The sequence below is a fragment of the Cherax quadricarinatus genome, chromosome 10 (genome assembly GCF_038502225.1).
Source record: "Cherax quadricarinatus isolate ZL_2023a chromosome 10, ASM3850222v1, whole genome shotgun sequence".
In the NCBI taxonomy this organism is placed as follows: Eukaryota; Metazoa; Arthropoda; class Malacostraca; order Decapoda; family Parastacidae; genus Cherax; species Cherax quadricarinatus.
The window spans coordinates 25,671,276-25,693,281 of record NC_091301.1 but is presented as its reverse complement, the minus strand read 5'-3'; the positions used below and the strand labels follow the sequence as shown (position 1 = coordinate 25,693,281).

Here is a 22,006-nt window from a genome sequence, read left to right as displayed (position 1 = left end):
CCAAAATATTATACCTCCAAGTTGTGTCATATTCCTTCTCAATGTCAAAAAATACGGCAATAACCGAGTGGTTATTCGCAAAGGCATTACGAACATACGTATCCAAGCGTAGTAAGGGGTCTATGGTAGAACGTCCCTTACGAAAGCCATATTGACAAGTGGAGAGACTGTTGTGGGTCTCTAAATACCACACTAAACGTCTATTTACCAGGCGTTCCATCACTTTACAAACTGCACTGGTAAGAGCAATGGGACAATAGTGGGAGGCTTCATGTCCCATAGTGCCTGGTTTGCGGAAAGGGAGAACAATGGCAGATTTCCACGGCTGTGAAGAACTCCTTGTGACCAAATAAGATTGAAAAGGCGTAACAGGACTGCAAGGGCTGACTGATGTAAATGTTGTAGCATATGAATATGAATGTCGTCGGGCCCAGCTGCCGATGATCGGCAAGCTGAGAGTGTTGCCTCCAGTTCTTGAAGTGTAAAAGGCACATTATACTGTTCTTCTCTGAGAGAAGAAAAGTCCAAGGGTGCTAACTCTCTGGCAGACTTTGAGGAAAGAAACGAGGGGCATAGATGGAGCCCCTGAGAAATATGGACCAGATGATTGCCAATTTCATTGGCAACATCTAGTGGGTTTGCTATATCAACACCAGCAACCCGCAGAACAGGAGCCGGGTCAGGAGAATATTTACCACTCAGTTTTCGTACTTTTTTCCAGATTGCACTCATAGAGGAAGCAGAGGTGATGGTGGAGACATAATCTCACCAGCAAGTGCGTTTAGTGTCACGGATGACACGGCGAGCGATCGCACGCTTCTGCTTAAAATCAAGAAGTCTCTCCATGGTTCTATTGTACCGGTACCTGCCCCATGCAGCGCGTTTCAAACGTACTGCACGAGCACAAGCAGGAGATCACCAAGGCACACATTTCTGAGAATGCCTGCCTGAAGTTTGGGGTATAGAATGAGAAGCTGCGGTTAAAACGGAGGACGAGAAGAGGTGTAAAAGCTCATCAATGGAGGATGAAGAAGGAACCTCACTAAAAACAGTTAGTTGTGAGTAAAGGTTCCAATTTGCCTGATCAAATTGCCAGCGTGGGATATGAAGAGGTGGTGAATATGAAGGGGAAGTAAGAATGATTGGGAAATGATCACTGTCATGTAAATCCAGGAGAACAGACCAGGTGAAGTCTAATGCGGCGAAGGAAGAGCAGACTGAAAGATCGATGCAAGAGAGAGTGTGAGTCCGAGAATCACAATGGGTGTGAATACCTGTATTTAAAACATGGAGGGGGTGGGTAGCAAGAAAAGCCTCTAACTGAATGCCACGGGAATCACAGTGAGACCCCCCCCCCAGAGGAAATGATGGGCATTAAAATCGCCAAGTAACAGAAGCGGTGGCAGTAATGATGAAACAAGAAAGGCAATATCCGGAATAGATAATGCCCGAGAAGGAGAGAGATATAAAGAACAGAGCGCATACCACCTATGCAAGTGGATACGGGCTGCTGTGTAACGCAGCGAAGTATGAACAAATAGCTGATGGTACGGAATATCAGTGCATAGAAGAAGGGCACTTTCATTAAAGGTCCCATCAGGAAAAGGATCTGAAGAATACAATAATTTATAGCCTGAGATGGGATAGATAACAGCAGAATGTAATTTTGGTTCCTGTAAGCAAACACTAACAGGGAAAAACTGGGAGAGTAACATCTGAAGCTCCCCCCGATTACCCCCGAGGCCGTGTATATTCCACTGTAAATAGGCCATGATTGGCAACGATAAAGATACCTGAAATCCGCAGGTAAGGGTTCCTACGGACTAGAGGGGTTAGAAAAGTCCACATGCGGAGGCAGCGGAAAACATTCAAGCAGCGAAGGAACGGTGCGTTGCGAAGAGAGGAGTTGCGCAGATGGAGGAGAGGAGAGAGAAGGAACAGAGGGTGGATCAGTGTCCATTGATGGTTTGGTCTCTGCAATATATTCAGAGATTGCTTCAAGTGTTTCGGAATTCAGAGATGTCGTATGGGAGACAATATTGGAGATGATAGGGGAAGGATGAGTAAATTTTGGAACTGTAATGGACTGTACCAAGGTAGGGGGGAGGGGCAAAAGGGTGGAGGGAACTGGAGAAGGAGCATGGAAGGGGACAGAAGAGGCAGAAACCTGGGAGGTGGCAGAAGAGGAAGAAATTTGGGAGTGAACAGGGGAGGAAGGTACAGTACGAGGAGGAGGGTGAACCTCTACACTTGTACCAGAGCCAGTGAGAGGGGAAGAACCAGGTACAGAGACAGGGAAGGTAAAATGAGGAGGTGGAAGAAGGGAAGGAGGGGTTAAAGGACCTTTTTTTGACTTCTTAGAAGAAGAGGGACGATTGGGAGGAGGTGTCGTGCGAGATCTCGTCGATACCGAGGCTTGTGAGGGAGAACATGAAGAAGTGAGAACAGACTGAGGCGTTGAAGTAGGGACGTCCGAGCCCAGGACAGCAAAAGAATTAGATACAGGAGTGATTATGGGAGAGGTAACTACAGAGGAGGCTGCAGAAGATGGGACCCCAGAAGTTGGGGGACGTTTTGAAACATGGGAATAAGAAACACGAGGTAGTCTCCCTTGGAGGCGGAGATGAGAAACTGCCATGGCATAAGGGAGACCTTCTGCCTCTTTGAGGTAACGGATTTCCCGCTCATTTAAGTAGACTTGGCAACGGCGAGAGTACGAAGGGTGAGCCTCATGACAATTAAGGCAAGAGGAAGGTCGATTGCAAGATGTATTAGAATGGTCATCAGCACCACAGACTGGACATTCGGCCATAATCTGCAATATTTCGCTGGATGGCCAAATCGCCAGCAATTTCTACACTGTTGCAGTGTAGGGATCACCTTTCGAACTTGTAACCGATGTCCTGCTATATAAACTGAGGATGGGAGTTCACGGCTGTCAAAAGTTAAACGAGCCACATTGCTAGGGTATCGTCTCCGCCCGCGGGCAGGAAGAACATAAAGTGTCTACCTTGAGAATTGGGAGATCTTGGAGTTCCAGCTGTTCGAGAATGTCAGTGCCACATGTCTGGAAATTTTGTTGAACTATGGTATGGGGCAGAATGACGGTACCACTACAAGAATTGAGGGAATGATGTTTTTCAATAGTGACAGGAACAGTATCGATATGGGAAAGAAGAGAAAGATCATGAGCTTGGGTACCATTCTGTACAGTGACGATGCGCGTACCACTCTTAAGAGCATGGAAAGAAATATCCTTACCAACATGGTGAAGGAGTGCCTTGTCAATACTATGGTCGGAAAGATAGGCAATAGAGGAAGTCGGTCGTAAAGTGAAGAATTTAGTCCATTGTGCATTCTGAAACTGAGTGTGGAAAGGGAGTGCAGGACATGTCAATCTTTTCTGAGAAGAACGAGAAGGTGGAGAAGTATCATCAGCAGGTAACTGTTGTTGGCGTTTAGGCGTGGGACCAGAGTTGGTCCGACGTGGAATGGGCCGGAGATTCGAAAATTGCCGCACCGTAGAGGGAGAGGCTGGAAGCATAGTCAAAGGAGAGCGGAGGTCAGATAAATCGAAGGAGTCAGTCGAGACCTCAGTACCTGAAGTGGGGGAGGAAACAGCACCGGCAAGAGGTACAGAGGCATTAGGAGTGTCCGAAGAGCGGTCCAAAGACAAGTCGGGGTCAGAACGGGGTGCGGTATCAAGAAGGGGCCTGGGGGTAACAGGTTCATGGACAAGGGCTTCCATGGTTAGGTTACTTCTTTCTTTTTCTTTTTAAGAAAAAAAAAAGAAAGAAGAAAAGAAAAATAAAAAAAAGAATAAAAAAAGGGGGGACCGGGGAGGGATAGTTCTTAGGAGGAATGAAAGAGCTAGAAATCTCCCTCCGTGCCCAAGAGGACCTCAGCACCGCAAGTAGCGCAGATGCAGCATGGAACCCGTGCCATACCCTACCCATCATGCCAGTAAACCAGCAATCCGGGATAGCAACCTCACATCTGCCGAGCTACCTCGGTGGACAAAAGAGAGGGCGGCCGGATATCCGCCACAAAGCATACCTCCTTCGGCCACCACCCCTGGAATCCGAAAGGTGGCTTCCAGAGATACACCTGTCGCCCGAAAGACACCCTCCGGGATACCCGAGAGGGATCGAGACATCTCCAGGCAATCCAGATTCCACGGCAAACTACGCCACCGCCAAGAACCTCAACGGAATGGGATGGACCCCGGTACCCTTTCCCCTACCTAGTAACTAGCGTGCCTGTGGGAAAAAACCCAAAGGCCAAAAAGGAAGGGTAAAAGGGAGGGGTGGGGAGGAGGAGGAAAGTAAAAAGGGGAGGATGGGATAGGGAAGGGGGGATTGGGGGGTAATTAGGTTCGGTCTAAGGAAGGAGACCGACAGGTCTAATTCCTCCGACCAAGATCCTCTTCACCACAACAAGAAGCCCTCCTTGAAGAGGAATAAAACTGATAAGAACACACCCAGTTTTATTTTAAACATTAATATTTACAAACCAAGAAGATATTACAGGTCTCCCTCAACATTCACGTTTTCAACTTTCTGGGCTTCACACATTCGCGAATTATCAACCGCCAAATTCCCAGCCTCCAAATTCCCAGCCGCCAAATCATATTTAAGTTTCCCGCCACCTGCAAGTTCCTACTACCCTCCCTCCGACCCTCCCCAACTGGCAGCCAGCCCTCCCACCAGTGTGGTGAGTGTTTTGTTTGTTCATTATTTGCTATTAAACTACAGTATAAATAATGTAAACCCATTCATGATTGCATATTGGAATGACTATTCGCACAGGTATTGGAAGGTGACATGTGTTGACTCTTGAACACAGCAAAGAATCAAACATTTCTGCTACTGCTAATAATAACAATAGTAGTAATAATAATAATAATAATAATAATAATAATAATAATTATAATAATAAATACGATAGAATTGAAGAAAGAAATTGTACAAAAATACGAAGGAGTGGTTGACACATCGTCAGTGTGGCTTTGTTTATGCTGGAGCGAGCATTAGTCTCCGTGCTCTTCCAAACATTTCACAATAATTCATTGTGTTTGGTGCTTGTAGATTGAGTGCGACTGGAGTGGTAGAGGCAGTGGTTGGGGAAGCGGTTGAGGCATTGGGTGAGGCAGTGGGTGAGGCAGAAGTTGAGGCAGCGGTTGAGGCAGTGGGTGAGGCAGTGGGTGAGGCAGTGGTCGAAGCAGTGGTATTTAATAACATACATGTTAATAATAATAATAATAATAATAATAATAATAATAAATGTTATTAGTAATATGTATTATTGTTACAGTATTTATAACATGTTATTAAATACCACTGCCTCAACTGCTGCCTCTACCATTGCCTCAACTGCTGCCTCTACCAGTGCCTCAACCGCTGCCTCACCCACTACCTCAACCACTGCCTCACCCACTGCCTCAACCACTGCCTCAACCATTGTTTCACCCACTGCCTCACCCACTGCCTCTACCATTGCCTCAACCACTGCCTCAACCACTGCCTCAACCACTGCCTCAACTGCTGACTCAACCACTGCCTCACCCACTGCCTCACGCACTGCCTCTACCATTGCCTCAACCAATGCCTCACCCACTGCCTCAACCGCTGCCTCACCCAATGCCTCAACCGCTTCCCCAACCACTGCCTCTACCACTCCAGTCGCACTCAATCTACAAGCACCAAACACAATGAATTATTGTGAAATGTTCAGAAGAGCAGGGAGACTAATGCTCACTCCAGCATAAACAAAGCCACACTGACAATGTGCCAACCACTCCTTCGTATTTTTGTACAATTTCCTTCTTCAATTCTATCGTATTTATTATTATTATAATTTATTATTATTAGTAGTAGTATTATTACTACTACTACTATTGTTATTATTAGCAGTAGCAGAAATGTTTGATTCTTTGCTGTGTTCAAGAGTCAACACATGATGTCACCGTCCAATACCTGTCTGAATAGTCATTCCAATATGCAGTCATGAATGGGTTTACATTATTTATACTGTAGTTTAATAGTAAATAATGAACAAACAAAACACTCACCACACTGGTAGGAAGGCTGGCTGCCAGTTGGGGGGGTCGGAGGGAGGGTAGTAGGGACTCGCAGTGGTCGAGGAAGTGGAGGCAGTGATATTTAATAACATACCTGTTACTAAACCATGACATGTATGTATTCAGTACAATTTACGACATTTTCATGTATTTTATGATTGTTCATGGTTCAACAAGTTAAGGAAGAAGTATTGTATTATATTTCCCTACAATATATTGGGGCAGTTTAATATATTTATAGATGGGGTTGTAAGAGAAGTAAATGCGAGGGTCTTGGCAAGAGGCGTGGAGTTAAAAGATAAAGAATCACACACAAAGTGGGAGTTGTCACAGCTGCTCTTTGCTGATGACACTGTGCTCTTGGGAGATTCTGAAGAGAAGTTGCAGAGATTGGTGGATGAATTTGGTAGGGTGTGCAAAAGAAGAAAATTAAAGGTGAATACAGGAAAGAGTAAGGTTATGAGGATAACAAAAAGATTAGGTGATGAAAGATTGAATATCAGATTGGAGGGAGAGAGTATGGAGGAGGTGAACGTATTCAGATATTTGGGAGTGGACGTGTCAGCGGATGGGTCTATGAAAGATGAGGTGAATCATAGAATTGATGAGGGAAAAAGAGTGAGTGGTGCACTTAGGAGTCTGTGGAGACAAAGAACTTTGTCCTTGGAGGCAAAGAGGGGAATGTATGAGAGTATAGTTTTACCAACGCTCTTATATGGGTGTGAAGCGTGGGTGATGAATGTTGCAGCGAGGAGAAGGCTGGAGGCAGTGGAGATGTCATGTCTGAGGGCAATGTGTGGTGTGAATATAATGCAGAGAATTCGTAGTTTGGAAGTTAGGAGGAGGTGCGGGATTACCAAAACTGTTGTCCAGAGGACTGAGGAAGGGTTGTTGAGGTGGTTCGGACATGTAGAGAGAATGGAGCGAAACAGAATGACTTCAAGAGTGTATCAGTCTGTAGTGGAAGGAAGGCGGGGTAGGGGTCGGCCTAGGAAGGGTTGGAGGGAGGGGGTAAAGGAGGTTTTGTGTGCGAGGGGCTTGGACTTCCAGCAGGCATGCGTGAGCGTGTTTGATAGGAGTGAATGGAGACAAATGGTTTTTAATACTTGACGTGCTGTTGGAGTGTGAGCAAAGTAACATTTATGAAGGGATTCAGGGAAACCGGCAGGCCGGACTTGAGTCCTGGAGATGGGAAGTACAGTGCCTGCACTCTGAAGGAGGGGTGTTAATGTTGCAGTTTAAAAACTGTAGTGTAAAGCACCCTTCTGGCAAGACAGTGATGGAGTGAATGATGGTGAAAGTTTTTCTTTTTCGGGCCACCCTGCCTTGGTGGGAATCGGCCGGTGTGATAATAAAAAAAAAAAAAAATAAAAATATTGGGGCACCAAACATTCGTGATTTTTCAACATTCGCGAGGTTCTTGATCCCCTAACCCTCGCGAATGTTGAGGGAGACCTGTACTTTTTGAATTATAATCCAAAATAAATATTTACAGGCATACCAAAAAATGTGAAACAAAGTCAGTATAGGCCTGAAATTCTCTCAGATAATGATCTCTGTATCTGCAAGTTCTTCATCCAATGGTAGCTCTATCTTCTCAATACTAATAAGGTTGGGGTCGATTAGTGATAGGACTTCTGCTTCCCTCCGGCACAACTCCAAGTACCCTTCACGCTGTGCCCAATCGACCATTCTGCAGTAAAAAATAATAAATTCAGGACAAATAGATACTACAATGGGTAATTTGTACTTCCTGCAGAACAATATACAGTACGAGCTGGACAAGCCTGGCCCATAGTAGAGAAACTCTCGAAACTTCAAAGGTATTTCAAAGGTACATGTTTGAGACCTGTTCTACTGTATATTTAACACCATTAATCATAAGAAATTTCTACCAAGCTGTAATTCTAAAAAAGTTACAATTAATCCTCAAATTGAAGATAGAGGTAAACAAACACCATTTTGAATGTACATTGTGAGGTCTTCAAAGACCAATATTATGACTTTGTAAGTAAAAATATTGTAGGGTTACATTCTGAGAAACTCACTGTAAGTCAAAAATAGCAAAGTCGAACACAATATGCTTAGTAAATAAATAACTACTATCATTGAGTAAGTAAATAAACAGATAATTACTGTAACTAAATAAATACCAGCATTGAAAAGTAAATAAATGAATACAAGTTACAGACTTGCCACCTTCATGCTGGGTAATTATCTTGAGATTCATCTCCAGAGTAATTGCTTTTCACCATCGTAAAGTCAAAATATTATACGTCGAACTGTCATACGTCAAGGAGGTCTTGATTAGTGTGAACTCAAACAGTGTAAATTTCAATTCACTGCAAAATTAATTAATGCTAGCCCCTCAAGGGAGGTTCCTTGATGCAGGTGAGGGGCTCTTGATCAAGGGAATTTGATCTATGCTCCAGTTCCCTGAATTGAGCCTGAATACCTTCCATTCCTTTCCCTTACAGGCAACATATAATCCCTATGGGTTTAATGCTCCCCCATGATTATAACAATAATTAATGTTAGTTTTTCCACAAACTCTTCAATTCGTGAGCAAAAATTATATATAATTTAAACAGTGCAAATTTGAACAATACGACCATTTCACAGGATTCATTATTTGCAGTAATCGAGACCTGACTGTATAGCATAAGGTCGTAACAGCCTTCAGGACACATTAGTAGTCTAACCAAACCATGGAATGAGTGGAGTTTAAACCCATGGCGAGCGAGAAGTAAAACTCCAGGTCAAGGGTTCAAACCCCACCCGTTCCATATTTTGAAATCCTGTTATGATTTCGTGAGTCATTAGTAGTCTAACCTGAAATCTGGCAGGTAAGCCCAGACGAATCCTATAGTCACTATACACAGAGTTACACCGAAGAAGAACGTGAGATGCATTATTGTGTTGTCCTCCACTTCCGAGTCATAACTGAAGCCCCAACTGATCCAGTTCTGAAATATATAAATAAAAATGTAGTTAAATTTAAAAGATTAATGTGTCAAACCTCCAGGTATAAACTATAGTACTTACAGTGTATATAGGAAGTTCTCAGGTAGCAAGAATAACAGTAACTGTGACAACAGTAACAGTGACAACAATAACTGTCACAACAGTACACAATCACGAACGAGAATGATCTATCACGATTTCTCAGGGATACTCATCTTACAGAGAATAACTAAACAATGTCCAACTTAAAAGCCTACGTAGCATAGTGTATGTTTTGCTCCATTATTGTTCAAATTTCATTGTACAATCTCTTAGTATTTAAATAATCAACTACCTCTTTTTGTGATTTTACTAATAAGCATAATTCACCTTATGTAATTTTCTTATTTACTATTATTTGCTTAACCCTTTGACTGTTTCAGGCCCCTCTCTGAAACTGTCATTCTATGTCGCTCAATTTTTGAAAAAAAAAAAATTATTTTTTCTTATGAAATGATAGAGAATCTTTTCCCGATGGTAATGACACCAAAAGTTCGAAATTTGGTCGAAAACTCGTGGAATTATGCTCCCGCGAAGTTAGCGGTCTCGGCGACATATGCGTATCGGCGATTTCGCCGACTTTGAGCCCAATTTTCAGCCAATTCCATTGTTCCAGTTGACCAAACTCATAGCTATTTCTTTAGAACTCCATTTTATCTATCAGCTGAGTACAAGAAACCTCCCATTTACTAATTTGGACTACCCAATATGGTGGTCAGAAATTGGCAATTTGGCCAATTTCACGCAAAATAAAAAAGATGCCAATTTCAAAATAGGGTCCAGAATAAACAAGGTAGACATTCGTGGCACTAAAATAACATATGCTCTGTTCATTAGTCACATCTCTAGGCCCCTCTTATATTATTATTGCTTTCTATTTTGATTTTTTATTCATACAAAAAAATACAAAATTTACTGTTATGCAGACGACTGCATTATTGTAAAAATGGTATAAATAATATCAGTGCACTAGTGAAAGAATATTAGACTCCCCAGTTGACGTGTATTGGACGTGTGGTGTGATTTATGTACTCTTGAACATTGGTAAAAATCGAACATTTCCGCTACTTTGAGCTCAGTTTCAAGGTCGTTTTCATCGTAAAAGTAATGAAAATCATCTCTATTTCTGTAATATGTTTTCCATTTTATCACCTAAGACCATGAAAACGCGAATACAACGATAAATACTATACGAAAATACACCTCAAAGTCGGCGTTTTATTCCAAAAAAACGATCAGTTTTTTTTTCTCATTACGCAATGTGTGCTGCAGGATTTTTTTTATGTGGTGCACACTGACCACACAGACCCATTCTCTCACATGTGGGCCTACCAGCTTTCTCCCACTTGATTTGAAGCCGCTAGAATTATTGAGTATATATACGTCAGAAACATTGGCTCGTAAGACGTATTTATACGTCGAAAACAGTCAAAGGGTTAAACATTAGCAGAATTGATACTTTCTCTGTCCATATTATTACCTCATATTTTTTTTTAAGTACTATCAATTGATATTACCTACTAAAATTAATAATTATCATTTTTACTATAATTTCAATTTACTCTTTAACATTTTTGACATTTAATAACCATTACTTGTCTAATTACCTTTACCTGTTTTATACCACATTTACTATCTTAGAGTACTCTTAATTACCTTGTACTGCCATATAACCTCTAGTATAACTACCAGTGCAATATTGAATGAAATAAACATTACTTTTTCACTTTTTTTGTAATCATTATTACTTACTAAAATTTTATTAAACACCATTTTTACTACCAGTCAATTTTACTTTTGTACATTAAACATTATTTTATACTTCCCATAACATTTTGTTGCCAAATTTTCAAGTTTGCATATTCAACTCCAACCTTTATATTATCCTTTATACCTGTCTACCATCTTACTATCATATTATAACCAAGACATTACCATTATTCATTGTTCTTACCTGTCCATTTAATTTTGTTTACCACTACTTGTTTTTTTAGTCACTTTTTATTGTGTGTGCAATTAGTGTATATTCCAATTACTTTTTTGCAAGTACCAATACTATCTTTTGCTAGCTAGTACCAACTACCTCATTTTTTTTTTTTTTTTTTTTACTTTTTATTGTGCAATAAACTGCTCAACTTATTTAATATTACAAATCAGATCTTACTCCTAAACCAATATTATTTCATAGTGACTATCTGTCCATTTAACTTGTTTACCATTACTCAATTGTAGTCCCTTATATATTTTTTGTCCTTTATTTTAGCTCTATATAAATACCTTAGATCATATATTCGCAATTGTTAAACTAATCAAGGTGCTATTCTCAGGTGCTAAAGTTAATAAGTTCACTATTTTGCCATTATACTCCAAAGCTCATTTATTTGATTACCACTTTATTGTTCACCACAACTTATATTAGTCCCTTTTATATTATAATTTTATATTATAATTCTAACTTTAAAGAATTACCTTTAAAGTACTACCTACTATCATATTCCCAAGCTCCATTATTTGATCATCACTTTATTTGATCACCACAAATTATTTTAGTCCCTTTTATATTGTCTCCTTTATTTTAGCTTTAAAAAACTACCTTAGCTCATTATTTTTTACATTTGTTAAATAATTCAGGTGCTATTATTTTTAGCTTTAGAATATTTTATTTTTTACTTAATTCTAACTATAGATCCACTACAAATCTTATGATTACAAGCATTGATCCTGATACCAACCTCTTATTTAATGACTTAAATGATTCAAACAGTTACTGTAATTACTACACAGCAGAACAATCAAAGGCACTTCTCAGAGCCAACAACAACATAACTATCTTTAACTACAATATCAGATCTTTAAGCAAGCATTATGATGACCTAGCATTACTAAATTCCTTGCATGCCAATATGTCCATTATTACACTAACTGAAACCTGGCTAAAGCCTGATACTACAGATGTCTATGCCATTCCTGGTTACACAGCCATACACAACTGTAGGCCAGACCAACAAGGGGGTGGCACAGCTATATACTACTCAGACCAACTAGAATGTATCACTAATACTTGCACAAGGGATGAACATGGGGAATATATAATAGCTAAATTCAAATCCAAATACCTACAAAAACCTCTCACAGTGATAAACATCTACAGAATTCCACAATCAAACATTAGCCAATTTAGTCAAAACCTAGGAAGTATGATAACTGATGCACGCATGAACAAAGATCACTTACTACTCTCAGGTGACTTCAATATAAATCTCCTGCAAGACCAGGACCCACACGTTACTGAATTCACAAACACAATGAGTAACTGCATGTTGCTACCAACAGTAACAAAACCTACAAGAGTTACAGAGACTAGTGTTTCCCTACTTGACCACATCTGGACCAACACCATATCCCCTTTAAAATCAGGCATAATTACAGATAATACCACAGACCACTACCCTACTTTCCTCATAACAACTCTTGGTAAAATACCCCAAGACACTACTAAAGTCACCTTCAGACTTCACAATGAGGCAGCCATTAATAACTTCACAACAGCAGTAACAAACATTGACTGGCACACTGAGCTAGAAATCTATACAGATATTGATGAATGTTTTAATAATTTTCTAAAAAGGACCCAATACCTTTATAACAAGCACTGCCCTAAAAAAACTAAACAGATGACAGCTAAGAGACTGAACAGTCCCTGGCTAACACCCAGCATTCTCAAATCCATAAATACAAAACACTGATATGAAAAACAGTACAGAATGGGTCACATAACCAGAGACCAAACAAAACGTTACTCGTCAATCCTAACCAGCCTGATAAGAAGGGCAAAAAAAATTGTATTATGAGAACAGATTATCCAACTTACGAGGTGATATAAAAAAGACCTGGAAGACCCTATCAGAAATTCTGGGAACAAAAAAGATATCACGACATAGCGAAATAAAATTAGCAAAATCAGATGAACCCCAACTCCCACCAACAGAAACAGCAAGCAGACTCAATGATTTCTTCTCCACTATAGGTCAAAACCTTGCCAATAATATCCCAAGCTCAGATACCCCACCAAATGACTACCTCACTGGCAACTACCCAAACACACTGTTCCTAGCTCCGACTAACCCATACGAAGTCTCCCTTATTATCAACGCACTGAAAAACAAGGCAGGAGATTTAAATACCTTACCACCCTTTATATACAAAAAAGCGTCACAAGTACTATCACCAATCATTGCAACACTCTTTAACAAATCCACTGAATCCTCCACCTTCCCTACAGTTCTCAAAATAGCAAGGGTCACCCCGATCCATAAAGGAGGAGACCAAACAGAGTTGAATAACTATAGGCCAATATCCAATTTACACCCTCTCTCAAAAATCTTCGAAAAATTAATTCATAAACGAATCCACTCCTACCTCATCTCCCATAACATTCTCAACCCCTGCCAATTTGGATTCAGGCCCAATAAAAATACTAATGATGCTATTATACACATGCTAGAACATTATACACTGCAATAGAGAAAAAAGAAGTCCCACTGGGGATCTTCATTGACTTACGTAAAGCTTTTGAAACAGTTGACCATGACTTGCTCCACGTAAAATTGTCACACTATGGTATTAGAGGGCATTCTCTCAACTACCTCAAGTCTTACCTCAGCAACAGAAGCCAATATGTGTACGCAAATGGGGCAAGCTCTTCCGCACAACCAATTACAGTTGGTGTCCCACAGGGAAGTGTCCTTGGCCCTCTTCTCTTTCTCCTATACATAAATGACCTACCAAATGCTTCGCAATTACTCAAACCCACACTTTTTGCAGATGACACCACATACGTCTTCTCTCACCCGAGCCCAGTCACGCTAGCCAATACTGTAAACACCGAATTACAGAAAATATCTACCTGGATGAGGACTAACAAACTTACACTAAACATTGACAAAACCTACTTCATTCAGTTTGGTAGCAGAGCTACAGATGTACCTCTTAACATAACGATAAACGGATCACCTATCACAAAGCTAACAGAGGGAAAATTCTTAGGAATCCACCTCGATAATAGACTCAAATTTCATACACATATACAACAAATTTCTAAGAAAATTTCCAAGACTGTAGGCATACTATCGAAGATACGGTACTATGTTCCACAGTCAGCCCTCCTGGCCCTTTATCACTCTCTTATTTACCCCTATCTCACCTATGGAATTTGTGCATGGGGCTCAACAACAACTAACCATCTCAGACCACTAATTACCCAACAAAAGGCTGCAGTTAGAATGATAACAAATTCTCACTACAGGCAGCACACTCCACCAATATTCAAAACACTCAACCTACTCACCATATAAAACATCCATACTTATTATTGCACTTATTACATACATAGAACACTTAACTCTGATATTAACCCTCCCCTCAAACATCTCCTTGCCAACCTCAACAGAACACATGACCATAATACAAGGCACAGATCACTCTTTGATGTTCCTTGTGTCCATCTCACGCTATGCAAAAACTCAATGCACATAAAAGGCCCTAAAATCTGGAATTCATTACCTGTAAATATAAAAGAAACACTACCTGTTTATAAATTCAAGTCTCTTCTCAAAGTTCACTTACTCACTCAAAACCAAATAAATACTGAATAACTGAACCATATAAATTGCATATCCTAAATGTTACTCACAATTATATCACACAAATGTTAAACCTAACTTTGTTATTTTTTTAAATACACTACCTAACAGAATACTCCATTCTACTGAATGAACAGCAATGCATGCAACCATAGGACCTGTCTTTGTAATATTCATTTGTATTTTATAGTTATCTGTTTACAATAATGTCTTATCACTGATTTCATCATTGCTTAGTTAATCTTAAGTTAATTTTAAGCCAGCCCGTAATGCTATGCATATAAGTGGCTTTGGCATGCTGCTCTTACCTGTATTTTTTGTACCTCTGTTTGTATGCTAAAATTTCTAAATAAATAAATAAACAGTAACTGTGACAACAATAACTGTGACAACAGTAACTGTGACAACAGTAACAGTGACAACAGTAACAGTGACAACAGTAACAGTAACTGTGACAACAATAACTGTGACAACAGTAACTGTGACAATAACTGACAACAGTAACTGTGACAACAGTAACAGTGACAACAGTAACCGACAACAGTAACTGTGACAGTGACAACGGTAACTGACAACAGTAACAGTAACTGTGACAACAGTAACTGACAACAGTAACAGTAACTGTGACAACAGTAACTGTGACAACAGTAACTGTGACAATAACTGTGACAACAGTAACTGTGACAACAATAACTGACAACAGTAACTGTGACAACAGTAACAGTAACTGTGACAACAGTAACAGTAACTGTGACAACAGTAACTGTGCCAATAACAGTGACAACAGTAACAGTGAAAACAGTAACTGTGACAACAGTAACTGACAACAGTAACAGTGAAAACAGTAACTGTGACAACAGTAACTGACATTAACAGTAACTGTGACAACAGTAACAGTGAAAACAGTAACTGTGACAACAGTAACTGACATTAACATTAACTGTGACAACAGTAGCTGTGACAACAGTAACAGTAACTGACAACAGTGACAACAGTAACTGACAACAGTAACAGTGACAACAGTAACTGACAACAGTAACTATGACAACAGTAACAGTACCTGGAGTTTACCTGGAGAGAGTTCTGGGGGCCAACGCCCCCGCGGCCCGGTCTGTGACCAGGCCTCCTGGTGGATCAGAGCCTGATCAACCAGGCTGTTACTGCTGGCTGCATGCAAACCAACGTACGAGCCACAGCCCGGCTGATCAGGAACCGACTTTAGGTGCTTGTCCAGTGCCAGCTTGAAGACTGCCAGGGGTCTGTTGGTAATCCCCCTAATGTATGCTGGGAGGCAGTTGAACAGTCTCGGGCCCCTGACACTAATTGTATGGTCTCTTAACGTGCTAGTGACACCCCTGCTTTTCATTGGGGGGATGTTGCATCGTCTGCCAAGTCTGCCAAGTCTTTTGCTTTCGTAGTGAGTGATTTTCGTGTGCAAGTTCGGTACTAGTCCCTCTAGGATTTTCCAGGTGTATATAATCATGTATCTCTCCCGACTGCGTTCCAGGGAATACAGGTTTAGGAACCTCAAGTGCTCCCAGTAATTGAGGTGTTTTATCTCCGTTATGCGCTCCGTGAAGGTTCTCTGTACATTTTCTAGGTCAGCAATTTCACCTGCCTTGAAAGGTGCTGTTAGTGTGCAGCAATATTCCAGCCTAGATAGAACAAGTGACAACAGTAACTGACAACAGTAACTGACATCAATAACTGACAACAGTAACTGTGACAATAACTGTGACAACAGTAACAGTAACTGTGACAACAGTAACTGTGACAACAATAACAGTGACAACAGTAACAACAGTAACTGACAACAGTAACAGTGAAAACAGTAACTGTGACATTAACAGTAACTGTGACAACAGTAACTGACAACAGCAACAGTAATTTAAAACAGTAACTGACAAAAGTAACCATGACAACAGCAACAGTAACTGTGACAACAGTAACTGACAACAGTAACTGTGACAACAGCAACTGACAACAGTAACAGTAACTGACAACAGTAACAGTAACTGACAACAGTAACTGTGAAAACAGTAACTGACAACAGTAACTGTGACACCAGTAACTGACAACAGTAGCTGTATAATCCCGTAGGATTATACAGCGCCTGGGAGGGATGTGGAAGGCATTCAGGCTTAATTCGGGGAATTGGAGCACAGATCCAATTCCCTAAATCAAGAGCCCCTCACCAACATCAAGGAACCTTCCCTGAGGGGACTACAGTTACAGTAACTGTGACAACAGTAACAGTAACCATGACAACAGTAACTGTGACAACAGAAACAGTAACTGTGAGAACAGTAACTGTGACAACAGTAACTGTGACAACAGTAACTGTGACAACAGTAACTGTGACAACAGTAACTGTGACAACAGTAACTGTGACAACAGTAACTGTGACAACAGTAACTGTGACAACAGTAACTGTGACAACAGTAACCGTGCCAACATTATAATAAAGAAGCGCTAAACCTACATGGGCAACAACAAATGACTACCTCACCGGCAACTACCCGAACACACTGTTCCTAGCTCCGACTAACCCATACGAAGTCTCCCTTATTATCAACGCACTAAAAAACAAGGCAGGAGATTTAAATACCTTACCACCCTTTATATACAAAAAAGTGTCACAAGTGCTATCACCAATCATTGCAACACTCTTTAACAAATCCATTGAATCCTCCACCTTCCCTACAGTACTCAAAATAGCAAGGGTCACCCTGATCCACAAAGGAGGAGACCAAACAGAGTTGAATAACTATAGGCCAATATCCAACTTACACCCTCTCTCAAAAATCTTTGAAAAATTAATTCATAAATGAATCTACTCCTACCTTATCTCCCAAAACATACTCAACCCCTGCCAATTTGGATTCAGGCCTAATAAAAATACTAATGATGCTATTATACACATGCTAGAACATATATACACTGCAATAGAGAAAAAAGAAGTCCCACTGGGGATCTTCATTGACTTACGTAAAGCTTTTGATACAGTTGACCATGACTTGCTCCACGTAAAATTGTCACACTATGGTATAAGAGGGCACTCCCTCAACTACCTCAAGTCATACCTCAGCAACAGAAGCCAATATGTGTACGCAAATGGGGCAAACTCTTCTGCGCAACCAATTACAGTTGGTGTCCCACAGGGAAGTGTCCTTGGCCCTCTTCTCTTTCTCCTATACATAAATGACCTTCCAAATGCTTCGCAATTACTCAAACCCACACTATTTGCAGATGACACTACATACGTCTTCTCTCACCCGAGCCCAGTCACGCTAGCCAATACTGTAAATACCGAATTACAGAAAATATCTACCTGGATGAGGACTAACAAACTTACACTAAACATTGGCAAAACCTACTTCATTCAGTTTGGTAACAGAGCTACAGATGTCCCTCTTAACATAATGATAAACGGATCACCTATCACAAAACTAACAGAGGGAAAATTCTTAGGAATCCACCTTGATAATAGACTCAAATTTCATACACATATACAACAAATTTCTAAGAAAATTTCCAAGACTGTAGGCATACTATCGAAGATACGGTACTATGTTCCACAGTCAGCCCTCCTGGCCCTATATCACTCTCTTATTTACCCCTATCTCACCTATGGAATTTGTGCATGGGGCTCAACAACAATTAACCATCTCAGACCACTAATTACTCAACAAAAGGCTGCAGTTAGAATGATAACAAATTCTCACTACAGGCAGCACACTCCACCAATATTCAATACACTAAACCTACTCACCATACAAAACATCCATACTTATTACTGCACCTATTACATACATAGAACACTTAACTCTGATATTAACCCTCCCCTCAAACATCTCCTTGCCAACCTCAACAGAACACATGACCATAACACAAGGCACAGATCACTCTTTGATGTTCCTCGTGTCCATCTCACACTATGCAAAAACTCAATGCACATAAAAGGCTCTAAAATCTGGAATTCATTACCTGTAAATATAAAAGAAACACTACCTGTTTATAAATTCAAGTCTCTTCTCAAAGATCACTTACTCACCCAAAACCAAATAAATACTGAATAACTGAACCTTATAAATTGTATATCTTAAATGTTTCTCACAATTATATCACATAAATGTTAAACCTAAAACCCAATCTAACTTTATTATTTTTTAAATACACTACCTAACAGAATACTCCATTCTACTGAATGTACAACAATACAAGCAACAATATGACCTGTCTTTGTAATACTCACTTGTGCTTTATAGTTATCTGTTTACATTAATGTTTTATCAGTAATTTCATCATTACTTAGTTAATGTTAAGTTAATTTTAAGCCAGCCCGTAATACATAGTATAAGTGGCTTTGGCATGCTGCTCTTATCTGTATTATTTTGTACCTCTGTATGTGTGCTCAAATTGGAAATAAATAAATAAATAAATAAATAAATAAACAGTACCTTAGTCACAGCTGTTTGTTCAGTCTTTGACATGTTCCACAACAGCGTCCGTGACCATCACGGTGTCCTTGTTCTTCTTGGACGTGGATATACCCACTACCCTGGGCACGAAGACACCATTACTGGGCACCAAAGCACCATTAACGGCCTTTAAAACGTCATTATTAAGCCTAAAAGCCGTCTTGCTCAGCCTGGCCAGCGCCGCCATCTTTTTTCCTCTCGCGTTCACGAATAAAAAATTAAATAAATGAAAATGAAAAATGAAATATATCACCATTTCATGAGAAATTTTTATTTTCGAAAAGGAATGTTTTTTTGTGTTTTTTATATGTTAGTGGTTACTTAAACGGTAAAGCCAATAGTTGGGTAAAATATTTCGGGTAAACTTGAATTATCCTCCTCCTGCTAGATAATAATAACAATAATAATAATAATAATAATAATAATAATAATAATAATAATAATAATAATAATAATAATAATAATAATAATAACAATAATAATAATAATAATAATAATAATAATAATAATAATAATAATAATAATAATAATTTCTACGAAGGTTTAAAAGACTAGGGTGGCTTTACGTTTTATCTGGAGTTCACAGGGTGAAGAGGCGGGGGCCAGGAGCTATGACTCGACCCGGCTGGAAGATAAAGTAATAATAATAATAATATCTTTATTACTGCCAGTACACGATACAACTTATACAGACCATAGCTGACATCAATGACATACTACTATATAGAAAGTCCCTTGTTATACCGAGCATTTCCTGCAAATTAGGTCACTTTTGTCCCAGGATGTGACCCCCGAAACTCTCTCCAGGTAAACACCAGTCCACTAACACCCAGGATGTGACCCACACCAGACCACTAATACCCAGGATGTGACCCATACCAGTCCACTAACACCCAGGATGTGACCCACACCAGTCCACTAACACCCAGGATGTGACCCACACCAGACCACTAATACCCAGGATGTGACTCACACCAGTCCACTAACACCCAGGATGACTCACACCAGTCCACTAACACCCAGGATGTTTACCTGGAGTTTACCTGGAGAGAGTTTCGGGGGTCAACGCCCCCGCGGCCCGGTCTGTGACCAGGCCTCCTGGTGGATCAGCGCCTGATCAACCAGGCTGTTGCTGCTGGCTGCACGCAAACCAACGTACGAGCCACAGCCCGGCTGATCAGGAACTGACTTTAGGTGCTTGTCCAGTGCCAGCTTGAAGACTGCCAGGGGTCTGTTGGTAATCCCCCTTATGTGTGCTGGGAGGCAGTTGAACAGTCTCGGGCCCCTGACACTTATTGTATGGTCTCTTAACGTGCTAGTGACACCCCTGCTTTTCATTGGGGGGATGGTGCATCGTCTGCCAAGTCTTTTGCTTTCGTAGTGAGTGATTTTCGTGTGCAAGTTCGGTACTAGTCCCTCTAGGATTTTCCAGGTGTATATAATCATGTATCTCTCCCTCCTGCGTTCCAGGGAATACAGGTTTAGAAACCTCAAGCGCTCCCAGTAATTGAGGTGTTTTATCTCCGTTATGCGCGCCGTGAAAGTTCTCTGTACATTTTCTAGGTCGGCAATTTCACCTGCCTTGAAAGGTGCTGTTAGAGTGCAGCAATATTCCAGCCTAGATAGAACAAGTGACCTGAAGAGTGTCATCATGGGCTTGGCATCCCTAGTTTTGAAGGTTCTCATTATCCATCCTGTCATTTTTCTAGCAGATGCGATTGATACAATGTTATGGTCCTTGAAGGTGAGATCCTCCGACATAATCACTCCCAGGTCTTTGACGTTGGTGTTTCGCTCTATTTTGTGGCCAGAATTTGTTTTGTACTCTGATGAAGATTTAATTTCCTCATGTTTACCATATCTGAGTAATTGAAATTTCTCATCATTGAACTTCATATTGTTTTCTGCAGCCCACTGAAAGATTTGGTTGATGTCCACCTGGAGCCTTGCAGTGTCTGCAATGGAAGACACTGTCATGCAGATTCGGGTGTCATCTGCAAAGGAAGACACGGTGCTGTGGCTGACATCCTTGTCTATGTCGGATATGAGGATGAGGAACAAGATGGGAGCTAGTACTGTGCCTTGTGGAACAGAGCTTTTCACCGTAGCTGCCTCGGACTTTACTCTGTTGACGACTACTCTCTGTGTTCTGTTAGTGAGGAAATTATAGATCCATCGACCGACTTTTCCTGTTATTCCTTTAGCGCGCATTTTGTGCGCTATTACGCCATGGTCACACTTGTCGAAGGCTTTTGCAAAGTCTGTATATATTACATCTGCATTCTTTTTGTCTTCTAGTGCATTTAGGACCTTGTCGTAGTGATCCAGTAGTTGAGACAGACAGGAGCGACCTGTTCTAAACCCATGTTGCCCTGGGTTGTGTAACTGATGGGTTTCTAGATGGGTGGTGATCTTGCTTCTTAGGACCCTTTCAAAGATTTTTATGATATGGGATGTTAGTGCTATTGGTCTGTAGTTCTTTGCTGTTGCTTTACTGCCCCCTTTGTGGAGTGGGGCTATGTCTGTTGTTTTTAGTAACTGAGGGACGACCCCCGTGTCCATGCTCCCTCTCCATAGGATGGAAAAGGCTCGTGATAGGGGCTTCTTGCAGTTCTTGATGAACACAGAGTTCCATGAGTCTGGCCCTGGGGCAGAGTGCATGGGCATGTCATTTATCGCCTGTTCGAAGTCATTTGGCGTCAGGATAACATCGGATAGGCTTGTGTTAATCAAATTTTGTGGCTCTCTCATAAAAAATTCATTTTGATCTTCGACTCTCAGTCTGGTTAGCGGCTTGCTAA

The 22,006-nt window shown here is 40.7% G+C and overlaps 1 protein-coding gene across 3 annotated transcripts in view; it reads right to left on the bottom strand.

Annotated features, from left to right (window-relative positions):
* LOC128688011 (NADH dehydrogenase [ubiquinone] 1 beta subcomplex subunit 11, mitochondrial-like) overlaps window positions 1-19,431 on the bottom strand; it is a 46,446-nt gene extending 27,015 nt beyond the window's left edge. For all 3 annotated transcript variants that reach the window (XM_053775677.2, XM_053775678.2, XM_053775676.2), the window contains exons 1-3: window positions 19,185-19,431; window positions 8,912-9,045; window positions 7,581-7,772 (exon numbers count right to left, since the gene is read on the bottom strand). In XM_053775677.2, the coding sequence (XP_053631652.1) occupies window positions 7,622-7,772; window positions 8,912-9,045; window positions 19,185-19,217 (318 nt within the window). In that variant the 5' untranslated portion in view covers window positions 19,218-19,431 and the 3' untranslated portion in view covers window positions 7,581-7,621. The remainder of the gene's footprint in view (window positions 1-7,580; window positions 7,773-8,911; window positions 9,046-19,184) is intronic.
* Window positions 19,432-22,006: the final 2,575 nt, after the last annotated feature.